General features: G+C 41.9%; 2 protein-coding genes and 1 long non-coding RNA gene across 3 annotated transcripts in view; 2 read left to right on the top strand and 1 right to left on the bottom strand.

Annotated features, from left to right (window-relative positions):
- The window catches only part of LOC135352115 (uncharacterized), a 70,713-nt gene extending 50,467 nt beyond the window's left edge, over window positions 1-20,246 (top strand). Inside the window, exons 14-16 of the mRNA XM_064551291.1 lie at window positions 18,795-19,127; window positions 19,544-19,882; window positions 20,106-20,246. Coding sequence (XP_064407361.1) covers window positions 18,795-19,127; window positions 19,544-19,882; window positions 20,106-20,107 — 674 coding nt within the window. The 3' untranslated portion in view covers window positions 20,108-20,246. The remainder of the gene's footprint in view (window positions 1-18,794; window positions 19,128-19,543; window positions 19,883-20,105) is intronic.
- LOC135331941 (ankyrin repeat domain-containing protein 1-like) lies at window positions 6,734-9,152 on the top strand. The gene is made up of 5 exons (XM_064527251.1): window positions 6,734-6,997; window positions 7,234-7,287; window positions 7,722-7,751; window positions 8,154-8,476; window positions 8,848-9,152. Exons 1-5 carry the CDS (start codon window positions 6,975-6,977, stop codon window positions 8,964-8,966), a joined length of 549 nt encoding a protein of 182 aa, XP_064383321.1. The 5' UTR covers window positions 6,734-6,974; the 3' UTR covers window positions 8,967-9,152.
- LOC135333094 (uncharacterized) lies at window positions 12,257-12,912 on the bottom strand. Its single transcript, XR_010393751.1, has 2 exons — window positions 12,625-12,912; window positions 12,257-12,573 (listed from the first exon to the last, which is right to left on the bottom strand). It is a non-coding gene; the product is annotated as an uncharacterized LOC135333094 (long non-coding RNA).
- Window positions 20,247-22,465: the final 2,219 nt, after the last annotated feature.

The raw sequence follows: 22,465 nt of genomic DNA, 5'->3' as shown, positions 1-22,465 counted from the left end.
ATTCCAATTTAGTGTATATGCAAATATTCTATAGTCCTTTGAAAGTAGAATGTCTGCGTGTATGGGCCCAGGGGTAGACAGCTGTTCCACTAAAAACCATTTTCACCTTGTTTGCAGAAATGCTACTCTAATTGACATGCAGTGTGTAGACTAGTGTACAGAGCCTATAGTGTGGTCCCACTGTGTGCACTGTAGCTAGTGTATAGAGCCTATAGTGTAGTCCCACTGTGTGCACTGTAGCTAGTGTACAGAGCCTATAGTGTGGTCCCACTGTGTGCACTGTAGCTAGTGTACAGAGCCTATAGTGTGGTCCCACTGTGTGCACTGTAGCTGGTGTATAGAGCCTATAGTGTGGTCCCACTGTGTGCACTGTAGCTAGTGTACAGAGCCTATAGTGTGGTCCCACTGTGTGCACTGTAGCTAGTGTACAGAGCCTATAGTGTGGTCCCACTGTGTGCACTGTAGCTAGTGTACGGAGCCTATAGTGTGGTCCCACTGTGTGCACTGTAGCTGGTGTACGGAGCCTATAGTATGGTCCCACTGTGTGCACTGTAGCTGGTGTATAGAGCCTATAGTGTGGTCCCACTGTGTACACTGTAGCTAGTACATACAGAGCCTATAGTGTGGTCCCACTGTGTGCACTGTAGCTAGTGTACAGAGCCTATATAGTGTGGTCCCACTGTGTGCACTGTAGCTAGTGTACAGAGCCTATAGTGTGGTCCCACTGTGTGCACTGTAGCTAGTGTGCAGAGCCTATAGTGTGGTCCCACTGTGTGCACTGTAGCTAGTGTACAGAGCCTATAGTGTGGTCCCACTGTGTGCACTGTAGCTAGTGTACAGAGCCTATAGTGTGATCCCACTGTGTGCACTGTAGCTAGTGTACAGAGCCTATAGTGTGGTCCCACTGTGTGCACTGTAGCTGGTGTACAGAGCCTATAGTGTCGTCCCACTGTGTGCACTGTAGACTAGTGTACAGAGCCTATAGTGTGGTCTCACTGTGTGCACTGTAGCTAGTGTACAGAGCCTATAGTGTGGTCCCACTGTGTGCACTGTAGCTGGTGTACGGAGCCTATAGTATGGTCCCACTGTGTGCACTGTAGCTGGTGTATAGAGCCTATAGTGTGGTCCCACTGTGTACACTGTAGCTAGTACATACAGAGCCTATAGTGTGGTCCCACTGTGTGCACTGTAGCTAGTGTACAGAGCCTATATAGTGTGGTCCCACTGTGTGCACTGTAGCTAGTGTACAGAGCCTATAGTGTGGTCCCACTGTGTGCACTGTAGCTAGTGTGCAGAGCCTATAGTGTGGTCCCACTGTGTGCACTGTAGCTAGTGTACAGAGCCTATAGTGTGGTCCCACTGTGTGCACTGTAGCTAGTGTACAGAGCCTATAGTGTGATCCCACTGTGTGCACTGTAGCTAGTGTACAGAGCCTATAGTGTGGTCCCACTGTGTGCACTGTAGCTGGTGTACAGAGCCTATAGTGTCGTCCCACTGTGTGCACTGTAGACTAGTGTACAGAGCCTATAGTGTGGTCTCACTGTGTGCACTGTAGCTAGTGTACAGAGCCTATAGTGTGGTCCCACTGTGTACACTGTAGCTATAGTGTACAGAGCCTATAGTGTGGTCCCACTGTGTGCACTGTAGCTAGTGTACAGAGCCTATAGTGTGGTCCCACTGTGTGCACTGTAGCTAGTGGTTGACTTATCGCTAATTTAAACACATAATTATTTTGATAAAGAGCTACAAAATAGATTTGTATTAGGACAATGCAAATAGCTAGTGGTGACTTTAATAATTAAGGTTTGCATTTCAAATGAAGTGAAAGCAATAATAACATTTGTATGGGTTCACCACAGCATTCCATGTACTGCCAATATTCTGCCCAAACTATAGTTTGCTTGAGGATACAAATGTACTTCTCTACATATACATGTACAGAGGATTTCAGGTTGGTTGGCAGAAGTCCTCTGTACACATAGCTCTAGTTAGCCAATGAAAAGTGAGATCTAATTAAATCATATGCATTTGGTAATAAGCTAATTAAGGGAACAACTTGGGAATTAATGTGATCACTATAATTATTCACGACATCATTATTGTACAAGTATAGCAATCTAAATTGAAGCAATCTTCAATTATAGCCTTGACAGTTGTATTGTGTATGGGGTCTCATGTGACAGTGATAAAGTATTTGGTGTACATTTCAGAGTATTGCCACTACGTGCCGTTGCATGTCATTGGAAATAATGTAATGTATTTTGATCTGTACAGTTCAACCACATAAGACGATAGTGACAGCGACTGCAGCTCAGTTGAGTAGTGAGTGCTCGGATGATGCTCTTCTCCAGTTGTCTACCGAGATTGCTGGCTATGACAGATACAAGCACAGGCTGGGCCTCAGTGATGCTGAGATTGGTGCTATCGATCACACATTTGTTGGTATTCCAGGGAAATTCCTCGCTGCTCTAAAGAAGTGGAAGAGTAAAAATATTCTCCAATTCAATTCATCGAATTCAACAGCTACTTACGGTCGATTAGTGGAAATTGCCTCAGAGATTGAGGACGGAGAGGCAGTTCGCAGTATTCACAAGGCCTGTGTCAAGGATACACGTGAGTTACCTTATTAACTTTGTGAGCTTGCTCGTCATGCAGTTGTGCCATGCAATAATAGTATACAGCATTCTAAGTACTTGATGGTTCTACTAGCCCTGAGGGCTCCTAAATCATGCACTCATGTTTTTAAACAGATTATTACTGGAATATTCATAAATCTGATCCCTATTTTCATTGCACACAGTGTTTTATTGCAATGTTTTGCTTATAAGGCTCTAGTTTATTGTGCTGTGCTCATGCTTTCATACAGATACTGGAGCTACTTGAAAGGCACGAATAAAGAACTGATGTCAAGTAAAGAAGCATGCAAGAATGTCAAGTAAAGAACTAACTCTGTGTTGACTATAAGTACTGACTATTATAATGCTCTGTGTCCTGTGTGTGTGTGTATACATGTATATATATACCATCACCTTCTATTTTTATACTTTTTTGGCAAAATTTCATTTCAGCTTTCTAGTTTAGTGACCCTTTACCATTGTTGTTTGGTACGGGATCACTTCAGCTTCTTGTTAACCACATAGCCTCGATCAGAGAAGGCAGGCATGAGCGCGAGTAGCCTCGAGACCAACCTTTCCTTATAACAAACGGCTGGTCTCGAGGCTAGAGCGCGAACGATGGAGGATCATGCATTGCAGTCCTGATTAATGTTGGTGGATATGGTGGCTAGTCTGCAGAGGGAGCTGGACAATGCTAGGGTGAGTAGTGTCAGGTCTTATTGAGTGGACCCAGATACTTTATCTATGGACTAGCTCTCTAGCTCCCTTTGTTGTAATGTATGGTCCCCCATTGCGTACTCATACTAATGTAGTGGGTGGTGTGTGATGAGTGGAGTGGGTGGTAGTGTACCTGCGTGCATGATGGTAGTCTATTGTCTTTATTGTGTCCATCAATTCCTCAGCCCTACACAGGTACCCCGGGTGGGCAGCATCATCCTGCATCATAACTTGTGAGAAATATAAGAGGCTTGCATGTTCGTTATCTGTTCCATATACGTAGAGTGTATACGCAGTGTTGGGCTGTGAAGATACGTATAATTATGTGTGTTATTGTCGGCTATAATACAAGTACGTGTATAATAACTAATGTGGTTTGCAATTAGCTTATCTCAGTTGTAGGAGATTGTTCATGTGAGGTTTAGCAATGTACCCAATGGTACACAAGAATTCATGTCCTGATCTGAGGAAAGAGTATGTGCAGGTATAAGGGCTTATACAAGGTCAAGGTACTGCCCTCTAAAACCACCACTTAGTCCACTTGGGTATATACTTATTGCAATTGCTAACTGCATGTCAACTTTACCTATACAGCTAACTTCCCTCCTCTCATCTATGGTCCAGAGGCTGTACTGGTGTACTCATGACAAGGGCAGTATCAATGTGATATTGGTGGATGGACTGCCAGCTGGGACCACTCTACAGCCTACCCCTGCATGAGGGCAACTATACACTGCATGGAGTACACCTTCAGACTGCAGTTTGATGGGATTGCTGATATTGCTCTAGTGTGTTAGTCCATGCATACACTGATGAGCTGGAGGCTGGCTCAACTCTGGAAGTGCAGGTAAAGATGGTTGATGACTTGTAGCAATGTATTAGACCTTTGGTGGAGGGAGGTCAATATTGAGCAACCATATGCTAGCTGAGTTGGCATGGGCTGAGAGGTTTCATTTGTCATTGTATTTTAAACTACAGTATGGTGTAATTATTTATCCATGCATGTATGGATGGACATGTGGCAGTACTATTGGAGGTGACCTTTCACTAATTATGACCTTTCAATGACATTCAACCAAATTGCTTTGTGTACTGTGAAAGGGGTGGAATGTGACACCTCTCTGAAAAGGGGGAGGATCTGAGCAATGATTATGTTTACTGGGAAACAAGGCTAAAAGGGGCGAAATTCCTCTTTATGTGTGGTCCCCACTGTGTACACTGTAGCTAGTGGTTGACTTATGTTTTTTGTAATAAGGTTTGCATTTTGTGAATGTGGTCTGTCTGTGTAAGACTGTGGAATGTGGGGATGAGTGGAGAATTTCCTTGAATCACGTTTACTGAACCATGTTAAGTGGTAGTCATTTGAAAGCTCTCAATGAGACGAATCTAACACTGAATACCCATATCATCACACCCTCACACAACACATACCCGCCCACACATAGGCACTGGGCGTACTACTGTTCAAGCTATGCTTCATATGGACTCCATTTGGTGACAACCCTCTAGCCATAGTCAGTGCTCAGTACAGCATTCCTGAAGACTCTCCCTACACTCAAGACCTGCACAACTTCATAGGTACATGCACACACACACACACACACACACACACACACACACACACACATCTTATAGTAAATGTCACCAGTACCACTGGTATACGTATAAAACCGAGTTATCATAAAGTGGGTTTTTTCTTTGTGAACTGGACCTGTTTTTTCAGAGCTAATTGTATTTAAGAACACACACTAGCTACAGGTGCTATGATACTCTGCCATCCTTAAGTGTATTGCTCTAATGATACGTGTATTCTCCCCCTCCCTTGTAGGCTACCTGTTGACCTCTGACCCTGAGCTGCGTCCCAGTATCTGGAAAGTGTGTGAGGTGGTGTCCAGGATCACAGGAACCACCAACCATGTCACTAATGTCTTTGTGAGTACCTTACTATTAGTATAACCCTGTGTATGTATAGTGGTGGGTAGACCAACAGTGGCTGTATTATAGAGGGTGGTCTGCTAACACAGGTCCAAACACATGCTATGGAGACTTTGGGGACCATTAACCTGGCTGTATTATAGAGGGTGGCCTGCTAACACAGGTCCAAACACATGCTATGAGGTCCATTAACCTGGCTGTATTATAGAGGGTGGCCTGCTAACACAGGTCCAAACACATGCTATGGAGACTTTGAGGCCCATTAACCTGGCTGTATTATAGAGGGTGGCCTGCTAACACAGGTCCAAACACATGCTATGAGGTCCATTAACCTGGCTGTATTATAGAGGGTGGCCTGCTAACACAGGTCCAAACACATGCTATGGAGACTTTGAGGCCATTAACCTGGCTGTATTATAGAGGGTGGCCTGCTGACACAGGTCCAAACACATGCTATGGAGACTTTGGGGACCATTAACCTGGCTGTATTATAGAGGGTGGTCTGCTGACACAGGTCCAAACACATGCTATGGAGACTTTGGGGACCATTAACCTGGCTGTATTATAGAGGGTGGCCTGCTAACACAGGTCCAAACACATGCTATGGAGACTTTGGGGCCCATTAACCTGGCTGTATTATAGAGGGTGGTCTGCTAACACAGGTCCAAACACATGCTATGGAGAGATTACTATTATATTGTGGTGCATATTAACCTGTATACTGAATATTCAACTCATAACCTCCCACACACACACACACACACACACACACACACACACACACACACACACACACACACACACACACACACACACACACACAGACTGGCAGTCCATTTCCTATGGTAGCACTTCATTTGATGGACGTTCCTCTACCCCGCCCACTTATAATACTGCTGACAATGCAAAACGAAACTTGTTTAGAGCACCCCCCTTGGAGAGGGTTCAAAGGTTACGACGACAGTGACAACTGTAGATAAATTTTGAGCAGTTCCTTTTAGCTAAATTTTTAATATTTATTTTTTCGTGTGTGTAGTAGATCTATAAGTGTTGTTTTGTGTGTGTGTAGTAGGATCACATGACTGGACTATTGACTGTGTGTATTTGTAGTTTCTCAGGCCCTCGCCCTTGGAAATTGACAGCTTTACAAACAGTTAATATCACAAAATTAAAGGCACTAAAAGAAAAGAAAGGATAAATTTGTATGATTTTTGGTCATGAAAATAATTACCGTATAGCGCGAAATTTTCGAGGGGCTTAATTTTCGTGGATTTCGTGGGTTAGCAATCCACACGAAAATTAAGTCCACGAAAATCGTTCTTTACCTGCTATAACGTGCAGGATCTAAAGGCGTGGCTTCCGGTAAGCAGTCATTCCGCGAACATTGTGCAACGAAATGGCTTTTAGAGGCCAATCCACGAAATATAAGTGCCTCGAAAATTTCGCGCTATACGGTATGACTAAAATTAATCAGTAAAAATTATGCACTTCCGCTTATTGATAAAGTTAGGGGTGTGTTTTCAATTAAAATTCTATGAATATCAAAATGCCTCCTGGAGAAACAGCCTCGAGCTAGCTAGACCAGACTGATTAATTTTAGATTCAAAACGCAAAAAGAGCGTGTGGCACTTTACTTTGTTTACTGAAAAAGTGACAGAACTGAGACTTACAAAGTAAGCTCAAGTGTGTGTCCAAAGCTTCAATATAATGGCTACTGGACAAGACTCAGGGTGAGTGAACACATGTAGACTAGAGTGCCACCTTGTGATTGCATGGAGGGAGGATCATTCCATTAGTCAGAGGTGGAATCACCTCATCAGAATTGGAGCTCATCAATGGAAGCTCTGCATGTTGTGTTACTCTAGCTAGTAACTTGCATATACCACCATGCATCAAGAAGTACTTTGATTGTAATAATTATTATAATTGTCCGTACACAAACTTGACCCCTTAACACACACATCAGGTTAGTGCCGTGGATTCGCAAGAAACTCGGTTTCAAGACCCCAGAGAGGAGAACGTGAGCAAAGTACAATTTAGCTTGCAATTAATTTTAACAGGCTATAAATTTATAGCTAATCATTGTCAGGGTGTCATACAGGGATATCCCCCTCTGGCTCCAATCCCCCCCCTCCCCTAAAATTTGCATTCAGGTACTAGTTGTATGACTGAGTGACCATAGCTGGCAGTGTTACATACTAACAGGGTATTGAAATAACAGTTGACCTTTTTCAGAAAAATGTTCTAGTTACTTTTCAAAAGCACGCCTTATTTCCCCCTCTATACTAAATCCTTAATGACACCACCTGATTGTTATAGTGTGGAGCTTATAAATGCTCACAAGAGCTTATTAATGTACATTGTATACACCCACACACACCCACCCACCCACACCCACACACACACACACACCCACACACACACACACACACACACACACACACATGCACACAGGAGGCTGGACACTGTGCCAGATACACCCAGGTAAGCAATTTGTTGAATTGCATGTCCCACACACACCTATACCTACAAAATGTACCTATACCCACACACACACACACACACACACACACACATACACACATCACACAGGAGACTGGAAACTGAACCAGATACACCCAGGTAAGCAATTTATTGAATTGCATGTCACACACGCACACCTACCTACAAAATGTACCTATACCCACACACACACACACACACACACATTCACACACACACACACCTACACACATCACACACACCTACACACATCACACAGGAGACTGGAAACTGAACCAGATACACCCACGTAAGCAATTTGTTGAATTGCATGTCACACACGCACACCTACCTACAAAATGTACCTATACCCACACACACATGCACACACTATTGTACATGCAGTGTTCAGGAGCAGCTGGCCAGGGATCTGTGGGAGGCTGTAGACAATAAGGATGTCAGCAAAGTGAGGTCCGTTTTGGGACAGGGGGCCAACCCCAATCACCAGCTCTACTGGAGTAAGGAGTGGAGTGCCAATTATAGACCACCTCCAGTACACCGAGCATGCAAGAGGGGCTACCTGGAGATCACTAGAGCACTCGTTAGTGGTGGAGCTGATATAGAGAAACAGGATGGATATTGGGGCGAGACTGCATTTCACTTTGCGTGTGTGGGAGGACATATGGAGACTGTGGTGTATCTCTCACAAGAGATGAAATGCCGTATTGGTAAGTGTGTGTCAGTCGCGTAGTGTTCATAGCTAAAGGATTGAGCCCAACAAGAATGTTTTTATAGACTGTTTAATTTCCTAGATTACAAAACATGCATGTGTTGATGTACATGTAGATTGTAATAATAATTATAAGACATGTTTTTTTCTCATTTCCCACAATCCTTGATACTGTGTACACGCACACTAATAACATAATTATCTCACCCAGCTGGGATAATTACTGACCAGCACGGAGAAGCTGCATGGTGTATTTATTATCATAATTAACTTCATTTTGAATACTATACAAACCAATAATACATTTTAGTTGAGTTGTCATTGTGTGTGCATGTCATCACTACTCTGAGGTTATATCACCACATACAGATGCGAGGGACAAGACGAACCAAACACCACTACACCATGCTTGTTGGGAAGGAAGTATACAAGTTGTGAAATACCTTGTGGAGGTACTCAAGGTTGATGTTGGTGAGTCATTTTTGTAGTGGGTACCGTTTCATTAGATCCTCTGATTGGAAATGTAAACAACCCGTGAATTAATCAGTGTACCTGTATGTATCATCATGTAGTCATAATTATAATTATGGTAACTGTAATACAATACATACACGATACTAATATTATAATAATAGGCATCCTGTACTCGATAAGTATCTGATTGTGCTGACTGTGCATGCATGGTAATGGTCAATGATGTCAGTACTACTACAAGATCTCTGTCCCTTACCTGTCCAGATGTGACTGATGAAGATGGCAACACTCCTCTTGACGTGGCAGTAGTGTGGAGGTGCACTGAAGTTATTAATTATCTCCAGTCTCTACAGCCCTCCACTCCTAAACCAGGTATGTGTCTCTAGAAATCCCATACCTAATTTCCACAGACAGAGGTGTATGAAGCTTAAATTTGGTACACCAATAGAGCAAGCCATGCCGGTTTCATAGATACCTTTGTTGTTTTTGTAGGACAAATGGTTGTGGTACAATTACGTGTTTTGTAGACCCCTAATAATACCGGCGTGGAATGTGAAACGTCATACCGTATAGCGGGTAATTTTCGTGGGGTAATGTATTCGTTATTTTCGTGGGCAAGCTGACCTCCACAACGTAGGCATGGCTTACCGGAACATAGAAATGCAGGCGGGAAACGAGACTAAACGAAATTTTTACTCACGAAAACCATCGTTTCTTGATTTGAAAAATTTTTTACCCTACGAAAATTACCCGCTATATGGTAATCAGGAGTTCATTAATGACAACTCCCACGCACATTCCATTCTACTTCTTGGCCTATAATACATCACTAAAGTCTATTTGCGTTGAGTTCAGCCCCGGAAGTTATGTGATCAATTATGGCTTCATTTATGGTTGACAAGTATGCCAGGAACTTTTACATGGTTAACTTTTAGCTGGTTGTAGCCTACAGCATGCAGATAAGAAGCGCTTTTAACAAGGAATCCAATGGTATACAATTGTATATGTATGAAGCTTAGGGTTAGTAAATTTAGAAGTACACAAAGTTATGAGTTATGACAACATTATGAAGGTCAACCTCAACAAATAGACTTTGGCACTGTTTAGAAAAAATTTGCATATTCAAGCTTTGAAGTGGCCACTGCCAACTAAGAAACCTGCTAGCAGGTCACTATCTGGTTAGTGACCTGCTAGCAGGGCTCTAACTAGTACCAACAAAAATGCATTTTCTAAGGGAGATAGACCATGAGATAGACCATGTGTAGTACAGCTTCTTAGCTGGATAGTAACCCTGGAGTGATTAGTGGCTTCTGCAAGCCACTACACTCCCTCAGGTTTACTATCCAGCTAAAAAACCTGCTACACATGACCACGTGTGTGTGTGTGTGTGTGTGTGTGTGTGTGTGTGTGTGTGTGTGTGTGTGTGTGTGTGTGTGTGTGTGTGTGTGTGTGTGTGTGTGTGTGTGTGTGTGTGTGTGTGTGCGTGCGTGCGTGCGTGCGTGCGTGCGTGCGTGTGTGTCTATACTGTTACGTAGATTGGAGAGGTTCTGAATTACTATTGCAGTTGTATATACTTTATGTGTTAGATGACATAATTATTAATTGTTACTGTCACACTCAGATACTCGAAATGGTTCCGAACAACTTCTTTCTAATTCAATTGTTGACAAGACCTCATCAAGTGAGTAATACCAGGCTAGGGCATACAGTGCATGGGGAGGAAAGTGGATCAATTTACCCCCCCCCCATAATGTTAGGGATATCCCCCTGGTTCACTTTCCCCCACCCTGTAACATTTGCTCTAACATTAATTTGGCATTCAATTACGCACTAGTCTAACATGTTCCTATAGCCAAGCTAGGGTAAAGTGGTTTACTTGCCTAAACATTACGTTGCCATGAATCTCTAGTAACCATGTCATTGAGTGTTACCAAGAGTTCATTACGCAACTCCAATAGACTGTGCACAAAAAGCATTCCTCCACTCCTACGTCACAGATACTGGCTGTTGTAACCGCAACAAGTAGGAAAGGCAATGAATAAAATTAGTAACGCTGTTATTCATTGCCTTTCCTACCTCAGTTGTAAATGAATAACATTAGTGATAATCATCACTATGTTATTCATTGCAAATTTGAGTTCACAGTTTATACAACAGCATGCGGTTGTGACGTAGGACTGAAGGAACGCTTACTATGGTTTTAAGTGGAGTTGCGTACTCTTCCTAATGAACTCTTGGTGTTACATATCCTATGTGATTAGTAATATGCTATACACTGAGCATCTACTCCCCTACCATGTTAGGTTTATTAATGCTGAGTCAGCTAAACATGTTTTAATCCTCACCCAGAGGACGCAGGAGCAATAGTCTAATAATTACGGTCTTAATGACGAATGTTATTCATTGCCTTTCCTACAGCAGTTGAGATTTTTTATCAGCATTGTTATTGGCATAAGATTATGTCTCAAGTGATTCTGACCTTTTTTCAGTGTACAGCCTATAGTCATTGGAGTTGGTTTTTATGTACTGACTGTCAGACAATTGTCTCATTCTCCTCCAGTGACCTCTGACCCTCTCTCTGGTCAACAGACACCCAGTGCCGGCAATGAACAACCAGAAACAACTGGTAGGAGACTCTATTATAGCCCAACAATGATCATGTGCCTACCCATCTATTGTAGAACGAAGACCTTTCGAATCACTTTTTATACTGTGTTGTACATATGACTTCTTACTGTTACACCTCAGATACTCCAAATGGTTCCAAACATCTTTCCACTTCAAAGGAAGGCCCTAACCCAAGTGAGTAATAATTCCTTAATTATTAAGAGAAGTGGGCGTGCTGCTCAGACTCAGCCAAAATAATTCATACTGTCGCTATTTTTAGACCTGCCGTTCATGTGTAAATTGATACAGCCTCACACTTTTAGTGAGTTGCATGCCCTCTTCTCTTTATACACATACAATAGTGGTCAATATAAAGTACCCGTTCCGTTTACGTGTAATAAGTCTGTAGTAGGTTCGTAGTACACGTTTATAACATTTCCGTTTTCACACCGTATTATATTTACCGTTGCACGTTGCAAGCAAATACTTTTCGCAGAAAAGTGTTAGAAAACAAACGAAGAGACAATCCTATAGTCATCTCGTGTGTTATAGCTGACTAGTTACTTAGCTATGCTATGTCTAGCCTCGATCCCAGGCCGAGTTTTCGCTTTTATAACGGTTAGGCGAACAACTGGGCCTGGTACTAGTTGTCTGCGCATGCGTCAAATTTTCATTGTATATTTGTGGTCGGCAAAAATATTTAATAAATCAATAATAGAAATTTGTACACAGAAAATGCACAGAGTGAGTACACAAAAGATGCACATAGGGAGCTGCTTCACAAAGGCCTGGGGAGTTGCCAGTTGTGCTGCAGCACAATTACAGTGACCCAGGGCAACTTCAGGATGATTGAATGCCTTCAAATTACGTTTCAAAAAGATTTAGCAGGCTGCTGGACTTCTCTGATTCTAGGCCCCAACTCGTAACTCATTGCTTGAGAAAACGTAGATTCTCTTGATGTCTCTGAGCTACCCAGCAACGCTCGAATGAGCAGGTCATACTCCAGTCCTGTGTCTGTGAGTATAGGACAATATTAAAAGAAACCAAAGACGGTTAAACCCTTACCTCAAACTGTCCAGTCTCGTCCGTTAGTATAGCCAAGAGGAGCACTGTTGGGACAGCTGGATATTAGCCATTGCTCCTGTACAGAGAAGTAGACATTTTAAATACGTGTAGAAATTTCTCGGTTATAGTGTCATTGTCGACGAGCTGATGATGGCAGCACCAAGTTCTCTAGCTCACACTCTTCACTTGATCCACCATATTAATGATGAAACTATAGTCTACCTACATTCTTGCCAAACATGAACAAGACTTGATAGCATAGCCGGCCATAGGGCCCACACAAAAATATCTGACCTTAACAAGCTTGATAAAGCTTTATACCTCTTCCCTTGTTGTTCAGTCTTCAGAATAAGCTTCAGAGAAGAGAGAAGCTTCAGCTAAGAGCCATTCCAATCGATTCCAATAATGATAAAACGGGAACTGATTTCTAGTACACGATAGTACACGAATATAAATGTCACGAAAGTGAACGAGAATATCCATTCGTCAGAATCTGACGAACGACTGACGCATGCGCAGACAACTAGTACCAGGCCCAGTTGTTCGCCTAACCGTTATAAAAGCGAAAACTCGGCCTGGGATCGAGGCTATGCTATGTCTAGCTGTAAGCATCTACAACAAAGACATAAAACGTACCAAAGTTTTTAAGAGACAATCCTAGTCAACTCGTGTGTCATAGCTGACTAGTTACTTAGCTATGTTATGTCTAGCTGTAAGCATCTACAACAAAGACATAAAACGCACCAAAGTTTTTCAACTTTCTCATCAAACAGGATGTCTGCAGCTCTATAATTATGAGCCCTATCTCTGTTCTACAAGGTCAGAGCTATAGCTAGCTGTAATAATTATCCAACAGGTAACTGCTACAAAAGTTCATAATAGCTAGCTGCGTGCAGAGCTGCATGGGTATATAGCCGAATGTAACAACAGTTGAATTAGAAAAAAAAACGTAACAGTGTATAAATTACAGTGTATCTTGAGCGTATATTTTTTTAGCGTTTATTACCAGCGTACTACGGACGTACTACGTAAACGGAACAGGTACTTTATATTGGCTGCTATACTGTACGTTATAATAATACTCATTTTATCATGACCCTGTACATGTGATTGAAAGGTTTTACTGTGCGCCCATGCATGCATGGAATGATTATGCCTCGGCACGCATGCACAGCGATGTGTATATGGTAGTGTGTGTGTGTGCATACACCCTGCATGGGTCGTCAAGAATATGGTATACACTATAGTCATGTTACCATACATGACCCTCTGATACACCATAGTCGATGACTGCATGCATGGAGTACGGACTGTTGTTGAGCTTATTAACCATTAATTTAATTAATTTTTGCCGTCAGATTAATTTTCACTGCACGCTAATTATAATTTATTCATTAAGGTTTCATATTGAATGTGTTTTGGTTGCCTAGCAACCTAAATTGAGGTGTCTCTAAAGCCGGGCGAGGAGATTCCAGACAATATGTAGCTATAGTGTCTACATTAATTTTTTATGATAACATAATTATATTATTATATAATGGGTGTGGTTAAATCAGAGTATCGTTACAAGTGATGAAAAGTTCAAGTACAACACATGGAATATCTTCCTCAGCAACCTCAACAAGGAAGCATGCAAGCATTGATATGTACTAGAGCACCTAAGAACATGCAGTAAATACACTGAGCTAGGGCAGTGTATGTCTATGTTATAGTTCGTTCCAACTGCTGAAATTGTGCAATTCATCAGATTGCAACGTTTAAGTGATTTATTGTAAAACCTCGCTAAAGATTAAAGGGACATTCCCTGTGGGTCATTCCGTACGAATTTAACATTACCTAAACAGATGACTTGTCAGAATTCTCCAAGATTCAAGATTTCATACATAGATAGAGTAGAATAGTGACTTAGTCCCTAGGGCCGCAGGCCTCGAGGGCAAAGGCACTACTGAGCCAATAATATCCCATGTGCGCATGAGTGAGCTGTGTAACAACTGATTTGTTGCATTCCTTGTGCATTCCTTTCCATGTACACATCACTCCTTTTATAGGACAACTAGTTTCAACTACTTGTGGTGGCTGTGGAATGCTCCAGACGCACGAAAAATGTTTTCTGCCTACCACTGAATCTGTTTAACAGTGTTATACTATAAAAGGGACCGTTTCAGGTTACTGGGTGGAGGGTGGGCTATAGGTAACTTCAGCCATACTATGCCAGTATCTAGATAGTGGCACAGTTCAAGGCTTGACCTGTGGCTTGACCTGTGCCATATGGTGGGCTTTAGGTAACTTCAGCCATACTATGCCAGTATCTAGATAGTGGCACAGTTCAAGGCTTGACCTGTGCCATATGGCAGATTTTGGCACAGTGTTTCCTTTGATCTGCCCACTCAAAATGCAACAAAGTATCATATTCCCCACTTGGGGTCTGTATCATAGCAACTGGGTAGGTTTAATAAATAGCCTCGTTTATAGTATCATACGCTACATTAACAATGTATAATTATGCTCTAACGTCGTATAAATTTGTAATAAGTTGCCTTGCGTTGCTGTTGTGTTGTTATGCCAGCTTTAAAAACGAAACGGAAACTTATGATGGCTACTGTATAATTATACGTATCACCAAATAGACAACCATTCACCATAAACTTACCAGTCGAGATGTCTTGTTCAGAAAATCATAAAATTGGAACTACTAAATTCAGCTCCCGAACCATTGAACACAATTGTAGTTAGTGCATGCCGTTTATCTAATGTTACAATTTATATACCTCAATTTACTGAAATTAAATACTTTGATTTAATAAATAATTACGTATGACCGATTGTTTGCTCTTTTACAGTCAATATTCAAAACCAAACCTACTTGAAAAAACTGGATGAGCTGATGGCCGACACAAGTGGTACAATAGAGCTACACTATCTCAAGACGCACTTCATTGGTCCCTCGGGTCTTGGAAAAACGACCACTCGACAGCGGCTTGTTGGATCCATTACTAACCTGTCTTTGCTGCCCGAAGATCAAAGGAAACGTTGCAGTACATTACTAGCCGAGTGTGAACAAGTATTGGCCTTTGTGGACAAATCTGGAACCAAGCTTGAATTCAAAGCATCTTCAAGTCTAGAGGAAGAAACACAGTTTATCTTCTCTTACCTTATGTCCTGTGAACCTATTGAAGACAGCACTGTCAGTCCACCTAAGGAACAGCCCACAAAAGAAACCACTGACCCAAAGAAGCAAACTCAACTCAAGATTGATGAAGCTTCTACTGCACCCAAAGAAACGGTATCACCAACACCTGGGCCAACACCAGAACCACCGGAAAAGGTCGTGAAAGTGACCACTGTAGATGTTGAAAAGGTTGTGTCGAGACTTCGGAGTATTGTGGGTTCAGGAGAGTACACTAAAGAGCTGCTGAACAAAGTCCTACTCAATCTGGTCGATATAGGTGGGCAGCCTGGATTTGTGGAGATGTTTCCTTTTCTAAGCAAAGGCGCAGGGATTTTTCTGGTATTCTTTCGACTGGACAAAGACCTCGATGACATGTGTCAAGTCTCCTACGAACGAGGAAAGGACAAGATCACACCGTACGATTTAACTTACACAAACAGAGAAACGCTCTCTCAAATCCTCTCAGGTATCAACCATCATACTAAGATTGACTCGGATATTGACAGACATCAGTGTAGTAAACTGGGCAACCTAGGCTCTACTAAGCCTGTTGCTACCCTCATAGGTACTTTCAAGGATGAACTGGCAATGCAAATCAAAGTCGATCTTCTATACGAGAAATATTGTTCCTCAACAAAAGCTGTCTGCAAGAGCGATAGTACCACTGCCAGCAAGAGCCTAGAAGAACACGAACAAAAGAAAGCAATTCGGGACATTTTGACTCAAAAGAATAGTGATAAGCAAGCTAACGTCAGTGCAGAAGACACAGCTGCCATTGAGCAAACAATCAGCCAACACCTCAACTCGGACCCTTTCAATAAATGTGTCCAAAACCGTTTAGAGCAAAAGTTAACGGAGAAAAACGAAGCCGTGAGCACGATTACCAGCAAGTTTGAGGATTTACTTTCTAACCCAAAAGACAAGAAATTCATAGCAGTGGACAACTACGAAGGCACTGATTCTGATATGGAACCTCTTCGTGAACATCTTCATGGCTTATTCAGTAGCTATTTCAAAGATGCCAAGCTTCGAATTCGCCCACAACAGCTTTTGTTTGGAGTTGTACTGAGAAAAGAGTTTGACATTGTGTCTATGGAAGAATGCATTCGTATCGGTACCGAGGGGTTAAAGATGAGAGAGGAGGAGGTTCGATTCACCGTTTGGTATCTGGATCGGTACGTTGGAGCTTTGATCTATCATCCAGAGATCAAGGACAAAGATGGTTGGTTTGGGAACTTTGTCATTTGCAACCCCCAAGTGGTATTCAACAGCCTCAGTGTCCTCGTTGTCAATCCGCTGCTGGAGCTCCATTCTAAAGAGAGCAGTATTCACTTCAAGGAAGCTGAGAGAAAGAATTGGATACTAAAGGGGCAATTCTCACTGAAAACAATCACTCGATGCCATTCGGAAGAAAACCAGGGTGTGAAGAAAGACCAGTTGATTCCTGTTGAGAAGCTGCTCATACTGCTCGAGCATTCCCATCTTTTGGCCAAAATCACAGCAGTGGTGAAGGAAGGCCATACCACAGAAAAAATCGAAACGACGTATTTCATCCCTGCTATTCTTAAGTGTGCATCTCCCGAGGAACTAACGAAACCACCCCCCACTGGCATTGATACACCCTCTCCAATCAAGATCACATTTGACCCCCAATACGTTCCCACTGGAATATTCTGTGCCATGATCAGTGATTTGGTCTCAAGGGGAAGTAAAGGCAAAGGCATTCTGGGCATGACTTGGAAACTTGCCACTGATTCTCCAGTAAAGAGAAACCTTGTCTCCTTTCACATTGATGAATCTGCCAAGCATTTTGTTACCCTTATTTCTCACGTTGATAGCTACGAAATACGAATTATTCGAAAATACAAGGACCATACGATGCACGAGCTCTGTTCCTACGTCCTCTCAACCCTCCTGTTGGTGATGAAGGATATTAGTCCACTACTCACTCCGATTATTGCCTTCGACTGCTATTGTGGCAAACATGAAGATAGTTCCAAGCTTTGCCTCCTCACAACAGGAGTTGATCCCTGCTTTAACTGCACACACAAAGTCTCTCTCAGCCCTCACCAAGAATGTTGGTTTGCAAAGGTTAGTGAAGGATTTCTAATGATTATTTGTACCTGCATTTCAGATAGTTTTCTTCTTATTGTTTTTTATGTGTGTGCAGGAAGTCAGCCTGGGACATGATGTTACTCTCCTTGCTCTGCCATTTGCTGAGGACCTAGGTCCAAGCCTCTCTTTCAAGTGGAGGAAGAGATGTCCGAAAATCTGCGGGACTGGAAATGAATTGGAATTCAAAGCCTCGTCAAATGGTCACTTCAAAGGCTTTATCAGTTGTGAGATCTCCAAGAACCAGAAGCATTTCTTCACCGTGTACCACTGCCTGAGAAAAAGTATCGGTAAGAGCATGCATGCAAACCCACTTACCATTGCGTGTGAAGCTTTATTATAGTGACACTATACATAAATGTATGTACAAGTGGTCAATCTATAGATTGAAGCTATGCAGCAGTCGTTGCATCGTGTAAGAATGTCTCATGACTGTTATTGTTAATTATCTTCACAGGTAATGCAGTTATCTAACCTCAAGTAACTACTTTCTTTGTTGTCCTAATTCATCATACTAAGCCCTACAACTTCTATACTTACATGTATTACATTATTACTTTTTATTTGGAAAGCTTGTTCTCTGCCCCAAAAAATTAAATGTATAATATAGTGTGAAGCTTTTATTATGGCACCTTGGATTCTTAGCTCCTAGGTCTAAGAGTAGCTTGATCGTAACATTGTGTAATGAAGTGGTACTCTAGTGCATGACTGTTATATTGTCATATCCTCCTCACAGGTAATGCAGTGACTCCACTAGCCACTCCGCACACAACTACTCAGTCAGGTAGCAGATACTGTGCATTGGTTTGATTGTAGTATTATTTTGTAAATCCGAACAGTACTGTAGAGGAAATGATGTCACTTAACTGTGTATGTTTTATCTGTACAGTTCAACAATATGAGTTGACAGCGACTACAGCTCAGTTGAGTCAAGAGTGCTCGGATGAAGCTCTTCTCCAGTTGTCTACCGAGATTGCTGGCTATGACAAATACAAGCTCAGGCTGGGCCTCAGTGATGCTGAGATTGAGAATATCGATCAGACCATTGATAATATCCCAGGGAGATTTCACGCTGCTCTAAAGAAGTGGAAGAGTAAAAGCATCATTTTCGATAATCCATTGAATTCAACAGCTACTTACGGTCGATTAGTGGAAATTGCCTCAGAGATTGAGGACGGAGAGGCAGTTCGCAGCATTCACAAGGCCTGTGTCAAGGATACATGTGAGTTACCTTATTAACTTTGTGAACTTGCTCGTCATGCAGTTGTGCCATGCAATAATAGTATACAGCATTCTAAGTACTATAATTGTACATGTACATGTCATTGGTACGGCTCTCTCCTATAATTATACTTGCTTATTTCCCCTGCCTAATCCATTTTTTCACATGTTTGTTGGAACTTTAATATTGATTTTAGCATAAGCTAATTAAGGGAACAACTTGGGAATTAATGTGATCACTATAATTATTCACGACATAATTATTGTACAAGTATAGCAATCTAAATTGAAGCAATCTTCAATTATAGCCTTGACAGTTGTATTGTGTATGGGGTCTCATGTGACAGTGATAAAGTATTTGGTGTACATTTCAGAGTATAGCGTTGTATGTCATTGGAAATAATGTGATCTGTACAGTTCAGCCACATCAGACGATAGTGACAGCGACTGCAGCTCAGTTGAGTCAAGAGTGCTCGGATAAAGCTCTTCTCCAGTTGTCTACCGAGATTGCTGGCTATGACAGATACAAGCACAGGCTGGGCCTCAGTGATGCTGAGATTGGTGCTATTGATCTGACAATTGTTGGTATTCCAGGGAAATTCCTCGCTGCTCTAAAGAAGTGGAAGAGTAAAAATATTCTCCAATTCAATCCATTGAATTCAACAGCTACTTACGGTCGATTAGTGGAAATTGCTACAAAGATTGAGGACGGAGAGGCAGTTCGCAGCATTCACAAGGCCTGTGTGGAGCATACATGTGAGTTACAAATAATTATACCTAGTTTATGATCACTTCGACCATTACCTTTGTGAGCTTGCTTGTCAGTACAGTATTGCCATGCAATAGTGAATTGTATGATTATAGTAAGAACAGCATTCCAAGTGTTTGCAATACACACTGTCAAAATGGTATTGGATATATACTGCAAGTGTAGGTTTGCTAGTTGCTGACTGTTGTGTCTCCCTCCCTCCTCATGCAGGACTGGAGGTCATGGATCAGTCAACACCATCAGACACTACCAACACTATAGAACCATAAGCACATTTGCACATTATTTTGTTTTGTTTGACGCTTATTGTGGTAATGAATAAAGTGGCATGAGTTTTTTTTACTGACAATGTTCTTGGTATGGATCTTTCAACTTGGGAACAAATATTAGCCAGTAATCCGGTAAAGATCACTGCAGTAATGAATTTATAAATTTGCACATGGCCTACTACATGGCCTACTGAGCTATATAGCTACTGTAGACTCGACTCTGCTATATAGACTAGACTAAGAGCTTCACAGCTAGGCAGCATTGAAACAGTATATAGCTCAGTATATAGATCCCAGTTGCTAACAGAGATGGCTCCATGCACACCAGGCTACAAGCAGTGAAGAGAGAGAGCTAGCCAGAGAGTGACTGTCTCAAGGCATCCTGGCTAAGTGCTGCTGCTGGTGGATATGGTGGCTAGTCTGCAGAGGGAGCTGGACAATGCTAGGGTGAGTAGTGTCAGGTCTTATTGAGTGGACCCAGATACTCTATCAATAGACTAGCTCTCTAGCTCCCTTTGTTGTAGTGCACCTATCATCAATGTGTTGGTCGGGGAGGTCCGACATGCGTGCACGAATCACTACAAGTGCTAGTGCATTTGGCCTGGACATATCACGTGACCACAATGCACTGAACTATATAGTGATTCGTGCACGCATGTCAGACCTCCTCTGGTGTTGCCCCACTACCCCCCCCCCCCTCGGGACATACGGGGAAATTTGACAATCCAAGTGTGGGTGATGACATCTACTTTCGATACACAGTATGCCTACGTTCGATACTCTCTCTATTCTTGGTACTAGGTGTACCTACCTCCAATTAGATGCGAATAATTTTTCACCTCCAAAAAAAGCAACCTCGGGCAGAGGTCTTGTCACTTTAATTAAATTGAGGTCTATGGTAACTGTATTTAGACCAAGCAGGACCAAACACAGTATATTTGTTTGGAACGTCCAATAATGGTGTTTTTAGATCGGTCAGGCCCAAATTGTCCATAGCTTGGGCTATATTATATAATTATTCAGTATAAATGGGTGCATGTACTTTTCAGAATTTTATACAATGTAGCTAAATTTTAGGTTGTACTACGAACATCCGATTTCAAACAGTTGGGATACCCATTGATTGAATGGTAAAGGAAACATGCACCTGGTCAATATTTAGTCAATACCTTTAATAACTGAAAATTGATTATTATACACATTAGACCCTCCTCCTACATTGTTTGCATGGTAACCTCTCTCTCTCTCTTTCAGGTGAACTAAAGAGAAGTCGCAGTTAACAAGATAGCCAGCTGCTGGGATGTCACGAGGGAACGAGAGATCAGTTCTCTGAAGTCCATAGTCTTGAAGATTTGAAACCATCAACTATTAGTCTTGTAACAGTTGTGTATCACATGCACCCTCTCTTGCTAATAATTCAGCAGCAATGTTATTGAGAACCAGAATAAAAAATGAACATAAACTTGGGAATGCAAACATTATACCTACTCCTCCTTCCAGGAGTTGGCTTGTATATACAGAAGTGGGATCCTTGAGGCCCTCAGCTAGCTGCTATAGCTATATTAAACATGGGAAACAGTCCATGTGTGCAAAAACAAGGAGGGGGGTGGGGCTCACTATTTCTGCACATGCGTAGATCTGATTACGCAACCTCCTCGTGGAGGATGAAGAAACTCACCAGAGGAAAATGGTGTCTTTCCAACCACCCAAGCAACTGGTAATTAAGTGGATTGCTGTGTATAATAAAATCCTATAGTTGTGTATATGTAACTAGTAAGCGCAAGCATGAGTTTTGCTGTTAGGTCATTGTCACATGTACAATAGTATTATTCTGTGCATTAATAATTCTGCAGTCTGTATTCTGCAACCATGGCAGCTAACAATAATTTTATTATTGCCTGTTTTGCTGTTTTGCAGATGTCTCAACTCATAGTGACAACACAAACCAGCGAGCGAGATTGATGTCACTGACTGGCTGCATAATCATGGAGGCGCTACACTAGTGAGGAAACATTTATATTCAGTATAATTAAAATTAACCCTTTAACCGTCGGATTCTTAATTAACAGTGAAGTGAAATGTCTGTAAATTCTCTATCGGGTTTCCAGAACAATAAAATGCCTAGCAACCATATACCAATAGAATGCCCATACAACTAGTGTTCAAGCTGGCGCTGTGCTAATGCCTCTCGCCATGTTTTTGCTTTCGCTGAAAAGTATTAGAGTGTTATATTAGTTTCTATAATGAATTTTATATTAAAGTTAGCTTATCTATATAAAGTCACTGAGAAGAAAAGACTTA

Source organism: Halichondria panicea, chromosome 1 (genome assembly GCF_963675165.1).
Source record: "Halichondria panicea chromosome 1, odHalPani1.1, whole genome shotgun sequence".
In the NCBI taxonomy this organism is placed as follows: domain Eukaryota; kingdom Metazoa; phylum Porifera; class Demospongiae; order Suberitida; family Halichondriidae; genus Halichondria; species Halichondria panicea.
This window is presented reverse-complemented; position numbering and strand designations above follow the sequence as displayed.

Excerpts from the sequence above, each read along its gene's own strand:
- LOC135331941 (XM_064527251.1), top strand. The coding sequence starts at position 6,975 with ATGGCTACTGGACAAGACTCAGG. Across the intron at positions 6,998-7,233 it reads GCTACTGGACAAGACTCAGG|GTTAGTGCCGTGGATTCGCA; the intron begins GTGAGTGAACAC and ends CACACACATCAG. Across the intron at positions 8,477-8,847 it reads AGAGATGAAATGCCGTATTG|ATGCGAGGGACAAGACGAAC; the intron begins GTAAGTGTGTGT and ends CACCACATACAG.